Source organism: Dendroctonus ponderosae, unplaced genomic scaffold, assembly GCF_020466585.1.
Source record: "Dendroctonus ponderosae isolate FM_Combo_2020 unplaced genomic scaffold, Dpon_F_20191213v2 Dpon_F_20191213_9, whole genome shotgun sequence".
Classification (NCBI taxonomy): domain Eukaryota; kingdom Metazoa; phylum Arthropoda; class Insecta; order Coleoptera; family Curculionidae; genus Dendroctonus; species Dendroctonus ponderosae.
The window spans coordinates 7,204,126-7,221,242 of NW_026019116.1; the positions used below are offsets into that span (position 1 = coordinate 7,204,126).

At 38.0% G+C, this 17,117-nt stretch overlaps 1 protein-coding gene across 5 annotated transcripts in view; it reads right to left on the reverse strand.

The window, feature by feature from the left end:
• LOC109539386 (homeobox protein araucan) overlaps positions 1 to 17,117 on the reverse strand; it is a 49,195-nt gene that overhangs the window by 24,172 nt on the left and 7,906 nt on the right. Inside the window, exon 1 of one of the 5 annotated variants that reach the window (XM_019907104.2) lies at positions 3,054 to 3,415. The exons of the other annotated variants lie outside the window; for them this stretch is intronic. Within the exon in view, the coding sequence (XP_019762663.1) occupies positions 3,054 to 3,104 (51 nt within the window). The 5' untranslated portion in view covers positions 3,105 to 3,415. Of the gene's footprint in view, positions 1 to 3,053; positions 3,416 to 17,117 lie in introns of those variants that run through there. 5 annotated transcript variants of the gene reach the window in all.

The window sequence follows — 17,117 nt, forward strand, 5'->3', positions numbered from 1 at the left end:
GATTTTTTCCAGCTCAGCAAACTTTGGTCTAAACGGGGCCGTTTTAGTCAACTGGACCTCTTCTTTAAGCGGAGTAAACTTTAGTAAGAACGGGGACAATTTATCCATCTGGGCCCTATTCTTTAAAAATTAGCTGGAAACTTTCATCATGAGCAGAAGACGCTTGACTAAATATGTGGAAATTTTCATCAAAAACTCCCAAAACTCTGATTTTCGCCAGTTAACTAAAGTTAGTTTGATGTAAAAATTGTAACTGTCAAACCAGAGCAAGTAGCAACATGAAACTTTCAACAGTCCTTAGAGTGTGGTCCTCTCGAGACAAGCTCAAATTTGCTAAAACAAAGCAGTTTGCATACGAAATTAATGTCTTGAAACCGCAAAACCATACTTTTCATGGAAGTAGTCAGATAAACGCATTGAAGTTATAACTCTCCAAAACTATAACTCTCTTCTTTTCTTTCATGGACTGTTTTTGAGCTTAAGAGTACTCGAGTGAATTTCCCTATTTTGTGAAGGGTTTTTTCGTCTGAACCAAGATGTCCAAGTTGTAAACTAACGGAAGGCAATCGAAAATAATATCCATTTGATAATAAATCGTTGATATACATCAGGACAAGAAACTTTTTAAAGGTAAAACACGTCGCAAATTGATACATCTGCCATCGGCAGTGCAAAATCGAATTTTATTCGAAGAAAAAATCGCAAAACGAACATCTGTTCCAAGTTTATCGTTCATTTATTGTGACATATAGTGATGGAGTGCCACACTCGAAATGGGAAAATGATGTATATGACTAGAGTGCACTTGGTAAGCTCTAGTAAAATTGATGTTGTTCAGATTTCGGGCCAAACATCGAGGGCTTCATCCCCGATTTGGGAATAATGCGACAATCAGCCGGGGCTAATTAAACTATAATAAACGTGCAGCAATTAATAGAGCGAGAGATAATGGGATTGGTAAACACGTAACAGTTTCTCCACTTGACTGCAACAGTTTCTCTAAATGTGTTTTCAAAATCAACAAACCTCGAGCGCTCCGTACAATATTTATGTGAAAGTGCTCGAGCTAATGGCCCCCATTATTCCCTGTTGACTAACACTTATTTGATATTGTTTTCGAATTGGTCCTACATTAAGCACTCAATTTTTGTCATAATATCGCATTTATTAGGCCAGCAGATTGCTTTAGCATGCGTCGAAAATTCGTCCAGGTACAGTTGTTTAAAGACGCATTTATTGATCACAAGGCCTCACAAAACGCGAGCCTCGGAAAAGGCCCGAGTGGAAATCAAATGTTTGCCATCGGCTCTTGACTTGTTTGATTAATCCTCTAGTAGGGCACGTGAAACAAATTTCGATTAGTAATTAGCTTGAGGAACCCCAATAACGAACAAAACCCGGAAATATTAACAGAGAAGGGAATTTTTAAACGTCTGGTTGGTTGGAAACTAGCTGAAGAACCGGGAAATATTGACCCAATTTCACAGCAGTAAAACCGTGTCTTTATGAAATGATTCATTGTTTGTGGCTTTATTTTGTCAATTGGCGTTTTTCCTTATCAATTATTGCTCGGCGTCATTAGATATTCTACTCGCAAGTGTAATTTTCATGACTTGGCAGCTCCTTAGAAGGGGACATGAATGATGAAACAGTGAAACAGCTATGATAAGCAACAATTGGAGAAATCACTGTTGCTGATATGCTGTGGGAATTGTTATTAACACCTAATTACATGGCTGATTTTCACTTGCTGGGTTTGTACTTAAATTAATTATTTTTAGTAATTTCTGCCTAATTTAGCTGCATGAATCCATTGTCTGTCGCTTCAGGAATTTTCAATCTTCAAAGTTTTAGCCAGAGAGTTAATATTCAAGGCGTTCGAAGCACAATATGGAAAAATTTGAGTCTGGTAAGCTCAGCTCTGACTTATGACCGATTAATCCCTGAAAATCAGTATATATCTGAATGCCTCCTTTTGTCGCTTCCATCAAAGAATCTCGTTCTTTTCCCCCAAATAAACCAAATTCTTCACTATCCAATTCCATGGGAATCAATTAGATTCATTTTCTGATTACTGATGAGTGGATCAATTAGTAGTCAACACCACAAGGCGTTAGTGAGTCTTGATGGCGCGTTTCGAATGTGTTTTTTCAAATCCTTTTCGGCTTTAACCGGAATTCTGGCGGGCGACTTGAAAGAATGTCCATTATTTTAGCTAATCCTTTCAAATCCCGCAACAATGACATTTTGAAAAGGTGCATTTCCGATATGGGCTACAGAGTCACAAGCCTTTGGCAAGTCCTTAATGAAGCCGCAGCCGCCGCTTATGGTTTGGAGATTAGAGCAGAATTTCCAAGAATCAGCTAGGAAATATCGTTGAAGGCATTATTTTTAATACTAATATGCAGCTGATTGAACAATCCACTGAACTCCCCAGTGAGAGTTGGACAATGGCTAATTTAAATGGCATTAAGTATGGGGACTTAAGTACCCTCAAGTACCTAAGTACATTTTATTGTAATTTGAGTTAACATTGTTACAATGTTAAATTGTGAAGGACTCATGGAGGAAACCCGTAGGGTCCCAAGCTTTCTCAGGCAACTACAACTCCTCAATCACTTTGATTGATGCGACCAACCGCCACAATTCGGTCTAACTGTTTCAACACCTGTTTTATCGCGTCGGCAAGATCAGATGAGTCCTGCTAGCGGTAGCATAGATTTTCCGTAATACCAGATACCTTGTTTATCGCAGGAATTGCACTCAAACAACTGTTATCTGCCGTTGACGATTTATGGCCTCTTTCACTCAATGCCAGTGAATTTCCTTTGTTTTTGCCATCGCCGTTAATTAAACCAGCCGCTTAATTAACATCGTGCAGGATTTTATTCGCTTAAAACTGCTGATAGCAAAATTATTTTTCTTGCAAAAGGGAGGACTCAGCGCCGGCTTGAAATAAAACAGCTACAATCTAGCCAGCCAGGAAACATCCAGCTTTGGGAAAAATTGGAATTATGGGTGACCGGAAATCGAGCAGCTGCTCATCTACCAACCTGTGATGCCGACGGATAGCTATATCCGGGAAACTGTGCATAGGCGGCCATTTTTAAATCCACTCTCAACTCTCAGCTAAGTGAAGACAGCAGCTAGTCCGTAAGTGAGTTTCGCGTCGCATAAAACCCAGCCAATCTACTAAATCTAGTATTGCACATCGGTTGCTTAACTCATGTTAATTGCGCGGTCACTAACTCAAAAAAGTCGTTTGCACTCGGAACAAACTCGGTCGCAGCGTCCACCCGAATAGCGGTGAGGCTCGCGAAACTCTCAAAAATAACAAAACCCCGTCTGAGCTACGCTCGACCTTTCTCAAAATGTTGTCTGGTTACGACTAAAGGTGGTCCCCCTCTGGCTCATCTAGATCGCAAGGCTCCGCCCATTGCCTCTCACTTTTGGGGGCGGAGTCCGCGCACTCAACTACAGCTACACGGAAATCGTGGAGCGTATGCGCGAGCGCGCATCCTGATTGGGCGATGCGCCGCACAGGCCCCAGTTTCGAGAGTCTGGCTCCGCCCCCTGGCACGACCCGGTGGGGGAAACATGAGTTTTCTATCTTGTTTTATAGGGTTAGTGAAGCTGAGAACAAATCCCCCTTCTATGTGGAACAACGACTCCAAGTTAAGTGAATTTATTGAAAACATCGTGTTTCTGAGCGAGGAATGAATCAGTAGATCGTTTGTATTTTCAGAACGACGTTGCCAACGTTTTTCCCTAAGGACTTTTTCGCTCAGAAATCACCAGAATTGTCTCGGCGATTTAAAAAAACATTGTGTGCGTAGTGTTGAAATGGCGTTAGAGCAGCAAAGCTTAGGCGTGTTTGGCAAACGCAAACATTTCTGTCCGTCTCTTTACTTTGCCTAATTGCATGGCAAATACACCCGCTTTGCGGGTTGAGTAATTTTGGAGGTTTGAGGGTCTATTTTCGATCAAGTGAGGCCTCAAAGCATCAGAGTTTTTGCAGAGCCAGAAAGGCAACGGTGGACCAGGCAGCGCGAAGTCTGGCAACGCCCGCCTATACCAACGCACGGTGATTTTTACACGAAAATGCACTTTACAATTTCAAACAGAGCTTGAGCGTGTGTCCCGACAAGTATTAAAGATAGGGGATATGTTTATTAAATGAACAAGACATAAAACTTAACTCAATGGGGTTTGATAAGATATTGGTTTTTAACACTTTCGACTCGCTTTTCGATGGTTTACAAATGTCGTACATGATGGATTTTTCGATTTCGGGTTTTTCTATCGAATCGCCGAATTACGCGAAATGTTTTTGAGGAACGGTTTGTTAGCTCAAGATTGGGCTGGGGGTGGTTGAATAGGTGCAGTCCTCTCAGTAAGTAGGTTTATCAGTTTCGTCATTTCCTATGGGATCTTGGGGTCTGGGAATTGACTCACCCTGGATGAATTTCCAATTGCTTTTGGGTTGCGTGGTAACTTTGCGACTTTTCTTCGCAATGAAGATACCATCACCAAGGATAGGAGCCACCCGCTTTAAATGAAGTGAGAAGCAACACGTTGTCCTCTCCCTAACCAATTGCTTCACATTCTTTGAATATTTGGAACATTAAATTATCCTGAAACCAGCTAACTTTGCAATCTGACGGTATCGAAGGAATGAAAAATCCGTAGGCAAAAACTTAACTTTTAGAAAGTCTCAAAATTGAGCCTCTGGAACATGTCCTTGGGTTAAAGGAGAATGCTTCCAGCTGATCGGTAACAAACCGCATACAAAACGTAGGTACAGCTAAAACCGAATTGAAACTCATTCGGACGAGAACGCGAAATAATTTGAGGGAGCACAATGAAGCAAAAAAATGAGGGTCTTTGTCCGTACCGACACTTACCAGCTTGTAATGCTTTGAAAATATTCGGTGAGTGTTTCAATATGGGATCCCCTATAGGAAGCAGGTGCAACCCCGTCCAGGTTCTCTATTAATAAGTATTTTAAATTACAGCAGTTTTCATTAGCTGACAGTGAATTTTATTAAAAGACGATAACAGCAAGTTTTTAAGGCCAATCAAAATTACATTAGTGCTGTGCCTCGTTGTAGATGTATAGATTACAGCATTTTATACCAATTTCTGCTGTATTATACGTTTTATATTAATTGCTATTTAAAGGAAGCTTGTAGTCGGTGAATGATGGGACGGGACTGTTATCTACATGAGGATCTAATCGTTGTTTGGAAAAATAAGAACTGGCGCCCCCTTGGGACCCGCGCTCGCCTCGTACCGCAGAAATGATAAATGAGAAATAAATGTAAACGTAATTACTCAATTTGCCATTTAACATCAGGACGATGTAAACAGAAAATAAATTGTTAAATACATTCCGGAACAGCGTTAATATTGTTTCTTCCTCATCAGGCAAGTCTTGGTTTTGCGCTAAGGAACGCGCCTTAATTTGTAGCATGACTGGGTGAAGTTAATCATTGCTGGAAAACAATGCGAAACGCTACGTTAAGTGTAAACTTGACCGTCCCACTTTGAATCAAATACTCAATTAATATTGCAAATTGCCTTTGGTCAACTGTCTGTAAAAGCACAGCTTTTGGGTGTTCGTTTTTCCACAATTCTGGCCTTTCACTCAGGCCAAATTGTTGCAGTCTGAAGCAAACATCCAAAAATACAACACTCTAGGAAATTGAATTTCTGCACAAGAAGTTACAAGCCGGACAACCAATAATAAAATTCCTTCATAAGTTCACTCAGGATTTGCTAAGTAAGGGCCACTTAAAAAATAGTTAAGAAGTATATGTGAGGCGTTCTTTACCTCACAGAAAAAAGGAGCTGATTTTCAAAAAGAAAAATCTGGAAGCGCTTTTTTGAGAGACTCCTGTTTACTTATTCCCACTTTTGGCCATTCGAACGAGATTATTGTGAGATTTGATAAAAATACATATATTTAATTACATTGAAAATTGAACAATCTGATTGCCACACACTGTATATGTATTTTGAAAAAGTTTTCGATCTTTCTTCCAAATGTTGGTTGAAAAAAAAATTGATTTTTGTACCGCTCCTTTGAATATGCGGCAAAAATTTTCAAAATGTATCTTAACAAAGTCGAGGAGCAAAAACAGAAAAAGAATGGACAAACGCCACACAAACGTAATATTTACAGTAAAAATTTCCAACCCTAAAATTTACTTAAACAACTATTTAAATTAGTCAAAGAAACGCAACAGCAATAATTGAGAAAACTCGAAAATCGCAAATTTGGAGCTATTTTTCAAACTTAAAAAAGTCGGTGAGAAATAGAGGGTTGAAAGTGCGTCCAACCAAGTTTTTCAAACATTTTGCGCTCCCGAAAGGAAAGTTTAATTTTCTTCAAGAACTAATTAATATTTTAACACTTTATAAATTATAGTTTTTGTACAAAATATTTTAATTCTAAATTGGTGTTTGTAGTTCGACTGAATTTTAAAATGTGATGATGGCGCTGATGCCTCGCCGAAACGTAACGAAATAAACGATATACAAACAATTTTTGTTCCACACTGTGACTGGAGCCCAGGAAAGCAAATAATATAATCGCATAGAAAGCAAAAGGAAAGCAAATAAATAAGCAACCAAATTAAAATCAAACTGACGACCGGACCAAACGAGATCATAAACTGATCAAAAAGTATCTTTGAAAGAATTATAAAACAGATTTTTGTATGGATTAAAATATCTGTGGCAGACCATGGCAAAAATGCACAATATAAAATATGTCATTGACTAATTAAAACACTGCGAATATCAGATCATACTGCCAATAAAGCTGAATAAACAAAGCCAGTTAAAAATATGTATACCGGCAAAAAGTGAGTTGTTTTATTGACAGTATAATTGCCAATACAATTTCCAACAATTATAAACCTTCCATAAACGGATCTACATTATTTAAAAGGCCGAGGGCGCAAACTAAAATGAATGGAACAAATGTGAAATGAAAGGGTGTCATATTTTTAAACAAATGCGATTGGTTGGTTTTGGATGAAATGTTTTTTTTGCTCCCTATTGTAAATCTCTGCGCTTTTATTTTCATACAGTTAGCTGATTGTTGGATGAAACTTAATTGTTCAGAAAATTCGTTATCTTGAAGGCAAAAGAATGCATTTTCTGAGGTCGAACACATTTCAGTAGCCGACAGCTCATTTAAAAGCAGCTATCAAAACCACAACAAACTTAATTTATCTGCTGGATTTACACATAATCTCATGTAATGAGGTTCGGGCAAATTAGGCAAATTATTGTTATTTATTTTTTTCCGGCCAATGCAAATGCATGATTATCTTAAACATATTATAACCGGGGTGAGGACCGAAATATTTAATTTTCATTCATAATTAAAACGCTAAATTATAACAGATAAAAGCGGAATATTCATGAGACATGTTACAGTTTTAATTAGCAGTCCGTGAACTTCAAATATATGATATGTAGCTTATTTTTAATTTTTTGTTTTTTCGTAAAACTTGATAAATTCACTTGTGTTCGGTTCATGTTGGTCCGCTGTTGAATTATGGATTAATTGCGCTTGGAGTGTCACTGAACCAACTGTTCTCTCTTTGAAGAAGCACAAGAACCCAAAAATTGAAAAGGTTGAAGTTTGCCAACTTTATTTTAATGCATACTATAGGGAATAGTCCAAAAGTAGGTTACCTTTGGCCTGGGTACGATTTCTCGTTTGGATCGATTCGTCTTTGGAAAAATGCTGATTTCGCGAGAAGCCATTTGAGCCACAACAATCAATTTTCTACGATGGCATTGAGAGTTTAAAACTCCATTCGATAAGAGAAACTGCGACATTCTATTTTCAGACCATTGACTAGACAAGAAAACTTTAAGAATCAGGGCGACTCAAAGAAAACTTCCAAAATTTTTTGAGTCAAGTATGTTCTGAAGATAGTTAAAATTTCATCCTCATTTTGGTATTTACGCGATTTTGGCAAAACTGAGCATCTTTCTGAGTCTTTAATCTAGCCATCTTCAGCCCAGAAAAACTTTCATGTTGCGCATAAAGCTGTCTTATATTTGCTATTTCCAACTACAATGAATTGTTTGCTCAATTTCTTAATTAGTCTTTTATGCACTTCCTGTTTTCCACGTTCGAACAAATTGCTCCAAGTCGCTGGTACCACACACAATTTATCAATTTAATGAAAAATGCCATATTTGCATTAGTTAAACGGAGGGTGCGTGGAATGGTTGGTGCGAAAAAAATGCACACGTCTAAAGAGTTATTGCCACAATTAGACTGCTATTGCAGGCGTAAATCCATATAAATATGAAACTAAGCGAACTGAAAAATTTTATGGCATTATCGCACTTGAAAACACCATATATCAAGCGCATACAGTTATTAGATATTTCTAGGTTGTTTTACAAATATCCAATTTTAATAAATTAATTTTAATTTTTTTTGATTTACTTAGTTGACGGGCGGATTTGAATAAAAACACTCCCTCATTAAACAGCGGAATAATGTATAGAAGAACGTACTTTCAGCTTTGTTTTTAAACATTCAAAGCGGCTTTAGCTAAAAAATAATGAAAGTAATACAAAAGAAAAGAAGGACAAACTCAACAACAAAAATAGCGTTTACAGCCGATTTTAATCATTTGAAATTTCTTGCTAGATTTGAGGCAAAAAGCAGAACAGAGATACCCTATCTTAACATCTACTGGTTCTGAGGCAAAGTCATTCTTGTCCAGTTGAAGAAAAACAGTTCCCTGAATGAAATAGGCAGTTCAGATTTCGAAATGCGCCAACCTCAGGCACCCCCAGGACCTGTTTCGAGCCCATTAGCTCTCACCAGGTGGGTTCAGCCTGAAATTAGCGATTCCGAAACCTGCACTTTATAATGCCAATGTGTTCACATCGAGGTGAATACCTGATGATGAAGAGCGAATGAGCTCGAAACCAATCCTGGAGGTGCCTGAGGTTGGCGCATTTTGCGATTTGTACTTGCCTATTTCAAAAAAGCAGCTTCATGTATGAGTCGATTTTGCGAGTCAGAGAAAAAGCACGCAAATGTAAAACTTCTTGAAATAAAAACTTTTTTGAGAAAACTGCCAGCATTCCCTTATTGATGGTCCATTTTCTAAAAAGGCCATTTAGTTCTCTCTGGAATTCTGTAAAACTGAGTGGTCTGGCTCAGTTTGCTTCAGAGAAATGAGCAAAAACAGAGGAAAAAACAGGAAATTTTGGCATAATATTGCACCTAAGTGTCTCATATTCAAATTTAATTTTTTGGGTCAAAACTACTCGAATGTCCTCACTCAAGTTGTTACGACTAAATCGAGTTTTCAATTCTCTATCGAACGATGCCAAAACGAATTCTGTGGCTCGAATGGTTCTTGAGAAACTTCGAAAAAAGCAGCGTCCTGAATGGGTCGATTTGGCGAGTCAGAGAAAAAGCACGCAAATCTAAAACTCCTTGAAATCAAAACTTTTTGGAGAAAACTGCCAGCATTTCCATATCGATGGTTCACTTTCTAAAAAGGCCATTTCGTTCTCACTGGAATTCCGTAAAAATGAGCGTTCTTGCTCAGTTTGCTTCCGAGAAATGAGCAAAAACGGGAGGAAAAACATGAAATTTGGGCATAATCTTGCACCTAAGTGTCCGATATTCAAATTTCGCTTTCTGGGTCAAAACTGCTCAAATTTCCTTGCATTTCGAGATTTGTACTTCCCTATTTCAAAAGCTTATGCCGAAAGTTTTCATTGTTCAGTTCCCTGAATATTTCTGCTAGTGGGCCAAAGAGCAGACACTTAGAAAGAAACCAGTAGATATTGCTCAGATAAAACTGTGTAGAAGTGTGTGTGTCGACCACAATCAGAAAAACCGATCAGGTTTCATGGTGCGATCAAATTTAATTTTTAACAATCACGTACCACGGTGTTAGCTGAAAATGAAAATTTCCGATCGAACGTATACAAATGAAACAATTAGCCTTTGTTTAATATCGGACAAATATCGCGCACGGCCAAATGAGCCCGCTGCCGTATACAATTAGCCACAAAATACAACAACACTATGTTGTAGGTCCCATTCATATCGAGAAACAATGCATTCGTGGCTGAGAATTTAAATATGGCGCTTTAATCACCTGTAAAGAGATATTCCGTAGACAATAGGCTTGTAATGAATTTATTAGGTATTATTTTTTCGGTTCCCTATGAATTTCTAAGTGCTTATATTTATTGGGATCGGCGGGTTTCATAGCTTGTGGCCACCAATTTGTATGGACACTTCAGTTTTTCAATAAAGTGAGGAAATTTGGGCCGTTTTGACCCTGAAAAGGAAATTTGAATATCGGACACTTAGGTGCAAGATTATGCCAAAATTTCAGGTTTTTCCTCCCGTTTTTRCTCATTTCTCGGAAGCAAACCGAGCGAGAAGGCCCATTTTTACAGAATTCCAGAGATAACTAAATGGCCTTTTCAGAAAGTGAACCATCGATAAGGAAATGCTGGTAGTTTTCTCAAAAAAGTTTCGATTTCAAGGAGTTTTAGATTTGCGTCCTTTTTCTCTGACTCGCAAAATCGACTCATACATGACGCTGCTTTTTTCGAAGTTTCTCAAGAACTATTTAGGCCACAGAATTCGTTTTGGCATCGTTGGAAAGAGAATTGAAAACTCAATTCAGTCGTAACAACTTGAGTGATGAAGTTCGAGTAGTTTTGACACAGAAAGCGAAATTTGAATATCAGACACTCAGGTGCAAGATTATGCCAAAATTTCATGTTTTTCCTCTTGTTTTTGCCCATTTCTCGGAAGCAAACTGAGCAAGAACGCTTATTTTTACAGAATTCCAGAGAGAACTAAATGGCCTTTTTAGAAAGTGAACYATCGATAAGGAAATGMTGGCAGTTTTCTCAAAAAAGTTTYGATTWCAAGGAGYTWTAGATTTGCGTGMTTTTYYTCTGACTCGCAAWATCGACTCATACATGAAGCTGCTTTTTTCGAAGTTTTTTAGGCCCCATTTGAGCCACAGAATTCGTTTTGGCATCGTTGTATACAGAATTGAAAATTCGATTCAGTAATAACGACATGAGTGAGGAAATTTGAGCAGTTTTCACCCAGAAAAGGAAATTTGAATATCTGACACTTGGGTGCAAGATTATGCCATAATTTCATGTTTTTCCCCCTGTTTTTGCTCATTTTTCAGAAGTAAACTGAGCAAGAACGCTTATTTTTACATAATTCCAGAGAGAACTAAATGGCCTTTTTAGAAACTGAACCATCGATAAAGAAATGCTGACAGTTTTCACAAAAAAGTTTCGATTTCACGGAGTTTTAGATTGGCGTGCTTTTTCGCTGACTCGCAAGTCGACTCATACATGAAGCTGCTTTTTTCGAAGTTTTTCAGGCCCCATTTGAGCTACAGAATTCGTTTTGGCATCGTTGGATAGAGAATTGAAAACTCGATTCAGTCGTAACAACTTGAGTGAGGAAATTCGAGTAGTTTTGACCCAGAAAGCGAAATTTGAATAGCAGACACTTAAATGCAAGATTATGCCAACATTTCATGTTTTTCCTCCCGTTTTTGCTCATTTCTTCGAAGCAAAATGAGCAAAAACGATAATTCGTACATCATTCCAGAGGGAAATAAATGGCATGTTAAGAAGTACATCCTGTATGCAATAATGGTTAAAAAGCTGAAACATTTTATGGTGATCTTTCTGCTAGCCCTAGAAAACGTTGATTCGAACTACAACCGACCCTAGAATAAGTAAGAAATAATAAAACCATTTTATTTTCTGTAGGGAACCGACTGCTTCAGATTGAACCCAACCAAACAATCACCAACCTGAGTTAGGATCCCAATAAAAATTCCTCTCTACCCCAGTAAAATCTCGGGGTCCTAATTAATAGCAACGAATAAAATGGGAAACTCAAGTGCCGGTCGGTCGGTAGGCGCCACTTTTCACATTGACACGTCAACTCGCTCAAAAGCCAAAACGAAAACTACACAAAACAAAACGTTTATGGCCTTCAAAGTGGCCGTAGATTTCGTCAAAACGACTCATAAACATCGTTTATCTACGGGTTCCGTAGAGCGTGCGGGGATGGTGCCCAGAGTTATGACGTTTCGAATTTTAACCGGCGCCAGAGTTGGCCACTACCTGTATAACTGTGGTCTAGCTGCGTTCAAAAATCCTTCCCAATTGGTAGGGAAACCTCGATTTTCTTCAGGCTTCAAGAACCATCAGCTGCAATCGCAAATTTTATATTTTGCGAGCACACAGCCGTGAATGTTTGTATTAAGAGTAGGTATAAGTTTAATGTCGTTCAAAAGGATTTTTTTCTTGGAAAGGGTGTTTTTAGCGATTTGTTGCAATGGGGTTTGGATGCTCTCCTCCTTCAGCCGGAATATATAGAAGGAAATGGGCACGGAAGCGCAAAATTAAAACGGACCTAAAGGTGAAGAAACCCCAACTAAGCTTCCCAGTAAAAGCGCACCAGAAAATTGAATAAAAATTAGATAAGAAATTGGGGACACAGCAGACAAAGTTTGGCTCCCATAGAGTGAAAAACCAACAACAGTGCCACATGACAACGTCCATAGTTATGAATGAACTATGTACCTATTGAATAGCCCCATGGTGCGCCTTTATGACCCCCTGTTGGGGAATTATTGATAGATACGATGAGCGACTGATCGAAATTTTTCGTATTTAAAGCCTCACCAAGTGATTAGTTCTTGCATTCTTTTGGCACAACGCGCATAGTTTCCTCATCGAAATGGGGACCCATCTTCGATGACAAATGCTCTTCATACTGCTATGAGGAATGCACTGCGGGCAGTAAAGCGCCGAAGCATTGTTGAAGCGGAGTTCCTTAATTTATCAAAATAATGGTAGAAATTGTATAAAATTAAAGTTTCCGAATGACATTTGAATATTTCAGTGTATGCTCACCTACGCATAATAGTCAATCATTAATCAGAGCTGTGGAAGATGACTTCGGGTCGTCGTCATCACAATAGACGATTACTCGCCCAGTCGTTGGTCGTTCACTAAATTATTCCGGTTCCTAGCCAAGAAGACACTGAAGTTTTTTAATTCAACTGCTCTAGAATAATTAAAACAACGTTTCGTCCGTTATGAGGCCGAAAACGGCCTTTAAAGACCGTTTAAAACGTGAATTTCTAGTGCCCTAAGTGCGGCCCGGGCACCTGGTTCCCATTAGAAACAGCTTCTAAAAAGTCATAACTTCCTATAAATAGTGGCATAAGTACCAAACACCTTGCGAACCATGTCCCATTCTTTGGAACCTCACGTCTTGACCTTCTTTATAAATTGTTGGCCCGCATACCGCGGGTCACTCTTTATGGTCTTTTAACCCATGAGAATTAAAGGCTTTTAGAAAAATTGCGGAAAAAATGCTGGTTCAACCATTCGACTGTTCTCCGAACTGATGCAGGAATGTGGGAAGTACTTTGGGGGGAAAAGTTTTTCATTTTCTACTGGGTTTTTAGTGTGCGTTGAACACGTTTTTTGCTCTGGTTTTTTCGCTCAAATTTGCTGACTGAGTTTCGAGTTTTAACAACTTCAGTTTTATCCAACTAACCCAAACTAACCCAAACTTGTTCATGAGAGACGCAAACAGATCAATTTGATTGTGATAACTAAGAGCTCAAAAGAAACTTACATTTTTCAGTTATGTTAAAAAAAGTGGGTTTTATGTGGTGAGGTTTAATTAATTCGCACAACAAACGTTTTGGCGTGTTTAATGTCGAAATTGTGCCGAACCACTCGGGGCCGACACTGGTTTGAACGCAAAACACCCTAAATGTCTCCAGCGATCAGTTTTTGTCTAAAAATCAGTGTCGTTCTGCAGGGCTCGGCACAGCAAACGCATTAGAGAGTTTTTAATGCCACAGTTGAGCCGAACCCTTCGACTGGTTCAGCCACAAAACACTCTCAACTGGTCGATTGATTATGTTTCTCTTAACACCAATGAAAGATTTTCATGGGTTCATTCATCCTCCACGACCGTTTAAGCCTGAAAAACTCAGCAGTTCAATCAATAACCACACACCCTTGTAACCCTTGTTCAAGAAGTGAAAAAGTTGCAAAGGCCATCACTAGATTTCACTTGAAATTGAGAACTTTATGCGTTTTTTTCGGTTGTATCTAATAAAAAAATACCCAAAGCGCCCCAGTCAAAACAAATTTTTATAGGTTTTTTATCCACGAGTCGAGACTACCCGGGGCTTAAATGGTCATTAGGGTCCTCAGAACATTCATAGCATATGAAACATAATATCCTTATCTGGCTTAGAAATCATCGGGCTGTCAAAATTTAAAATGCTCGTAAGGTGTTAGGACCAACATATACCTATTATTAGCTACCAGGTGGATCGGAAGGTCTGTTTATTTTAAAAAAATGGTTATTAGCATTTTTAAAAGGCGGCCTACATAGAAACAGTTTTCAACCCCGATTAGCTTTGATATTTTTAACATAGAGTTGACTGGGTGGATTTGCCAGTTTTGCCAAAAGATAGTAACCCCAAATGGGCCTGATCCATACAAAACCCCGCAGATCAATTCAATTAAGAACATCAACGTTTAATTAAATCAATTCGCTTCTTCGATTTCTTTTTGCTCGACTTGCCCCTTTTGCTTTCTGTGTGTTCCTTAATTAATTGGCTCCATAAAGCCCAGTTTAAATGTTAATCGAAGATTTATAGCCGATTGTACGGGGCCTCCAGCTTTAACTGATAAAAATTACAAAGATAAAAGCCCCTCTGGAACTTTATCTTTGAATGAGTAATTTAATTTTTGTTGTCTGATTCAACAGATGATGTCGGGGTTTTACTGCAAACACCGACCATTTTTTCTCAGTCACTAAATAATTAATAACAAACATCGGCCATAGAACATGCCAGGTTTGAATCAATGCATACCTAAATGACCTTTACACATATACACAATTCTTCTATTGGCTATGAATTCTAGTTGCGATGTTTTTTTTTCAAACATGCGATGTGCGAGTTAAATTTTGCTCGTGTTCTTGTTGTCAACCGGCAGGAAATGGATTCGTTTTTTGCGCCAAACTGAGCAGAAGCTGAAAAATACACTGGAAATCGATATATTCTGATAGCTGAAGGGTTTGGTTGATCTTCTTCAAGTTCTTCACTTTCGTCATATTTCTTTACTGTTTCAATCAAACCTTCTTCCTTTGCCAAACCTAGTTATTCATCTCTTTTAGTATGTCCAATGTTGTTTCCATCAGTTTCAGCTTTGTCATTATCATATTTTCTTGCTCTTTTGCGACAAAAAATACAGCGCCGTTTTCGGTAATATCTAGTCTTTCATCTCTTTAAATTTGGGCAATGTTGTTTTCATTCCTTTCGTCTTCATCATTATAATATTTTCCGTTGTTGTTTTACTTCCACTATTAACCTAATAAGTTTCAGCTGTTGCTACAAAGAAAACAGTGTTGTTTCCGGGTTTTTGTGAATTTTATCTTCTGCGAGTTTTGGGATTAGCTGTGTCGGTAGTTGTTCGATATTTTCGCATTTGCTATTAAATTACAATTAAAAAACAGCAAACTAAGAGCCCCATTGTATTTCCATTAGATGAAAATTGAACAAAATATCCTCTTACAAGTATAAACGTTGAATTAAAAAGATCAAAAATAAAAATAAGGAAACTACAACGAATTCAACTATCGCTAGTTTCAGCCAACGTTAGCTCGTTATGCAACATAGTGCCCTAATTCATTTCGAATAGCGTCGCAATGAAATTTGTATCAAAGTTGGAAAACATTGCGTCTAATTTTCTCCGATTGGTCATTAATCAAATTTTAACATCCAGACCAATAAAATGTGAAGTTATAAGGCTGAAATTGCGATTTTATGAATTAATACCGCACTTGTGCAGCCGATAAGTTAAGGTGTTTTCCTGGTCGGGCAGCTGCCTTTCCATAAATAATGTTTTATTGATCATGTTAAATTGTAATACGTGTACTAAAATCCGCATATTTCAGGCTTAACCCCCGCATTATGGCGTGTTGGTTTGACGAATTAAAAAATTACTTATTGAAGCCACTCGCAACAGTGAGATTTTGTGGTTGATGGGTTTATTGTGGGTTTGCCTTTTTGGGTGAGAATGTAAGCGCAAATATTTATTTGCGTTTTTCTAATCGTCGACAATCGGTGGAAAAGTGCCAGGCATTTTGAGTTATTGTCAAATCGCCACTCGATCTTTCGGTATTCAGTAGCGTGGCACGAAATGCGTTCGCAAGTCCACAATGACAATGGTACATTTTTTGCGTGATCCGTTTTCCATTTTTCGACATGAAATTCTATGTACGATATTGATTTCAATAAGCAGGTAGCTTGTTCTATTGTTCCGATTGTTTTGCGAAGAATCAGCTATTTTTCCATCTAAATTGAATTCAAAATTACTGTTGAATCAGCATAGATTTCGCTTAAAACGTGACGGTTTTGGTTGAAAAGCCACAAAAACCTGATTAAATTTAACTAAGCTCTCTGTTTAGTTGAAAGCAATTAATTTGCTAATTTCGTTTTTTAATCGATTTTATCGGTCGTTCCTCGAGTGAATCTAGGCAAATGCAACATCATTCAAGATCAGGTACTTTCCATCGGAATTGCCTAATCAAACAACTCCGTCTTAGTGTCTTAAGCCAACATGGCTTAGCTGGAAACAACCGCGATAACAAATATTTAATTTACTCCATATAAATGACTGTCAAATATTATAATTCATGTTCAAATAATTAGTAATAAAACAAATTAGCGATTAAACAAATTAAGCAAATATTTCGTAACGAGCCGAAGTGTCGAACATGGCTAACGAACGTTTAAATGGAGGTAATTTGAGAAGGTTTTTCTTCTACGAACGTTGCATAATAGCAAAGGAGCTATTTTAAGCCAAATAAGAAAAATCGAAAAGTGAAAGTTAATTGGTAAACAGTCGAAAATTTGAGCACACTAACCGAAAGACGGTAAATGTGAATTTTTATGGCAGTTTTAAAAAGCAGAACTATCTGAAATTGAAGTACAAAGAATGTGATTTTAATAGTTTGCAAC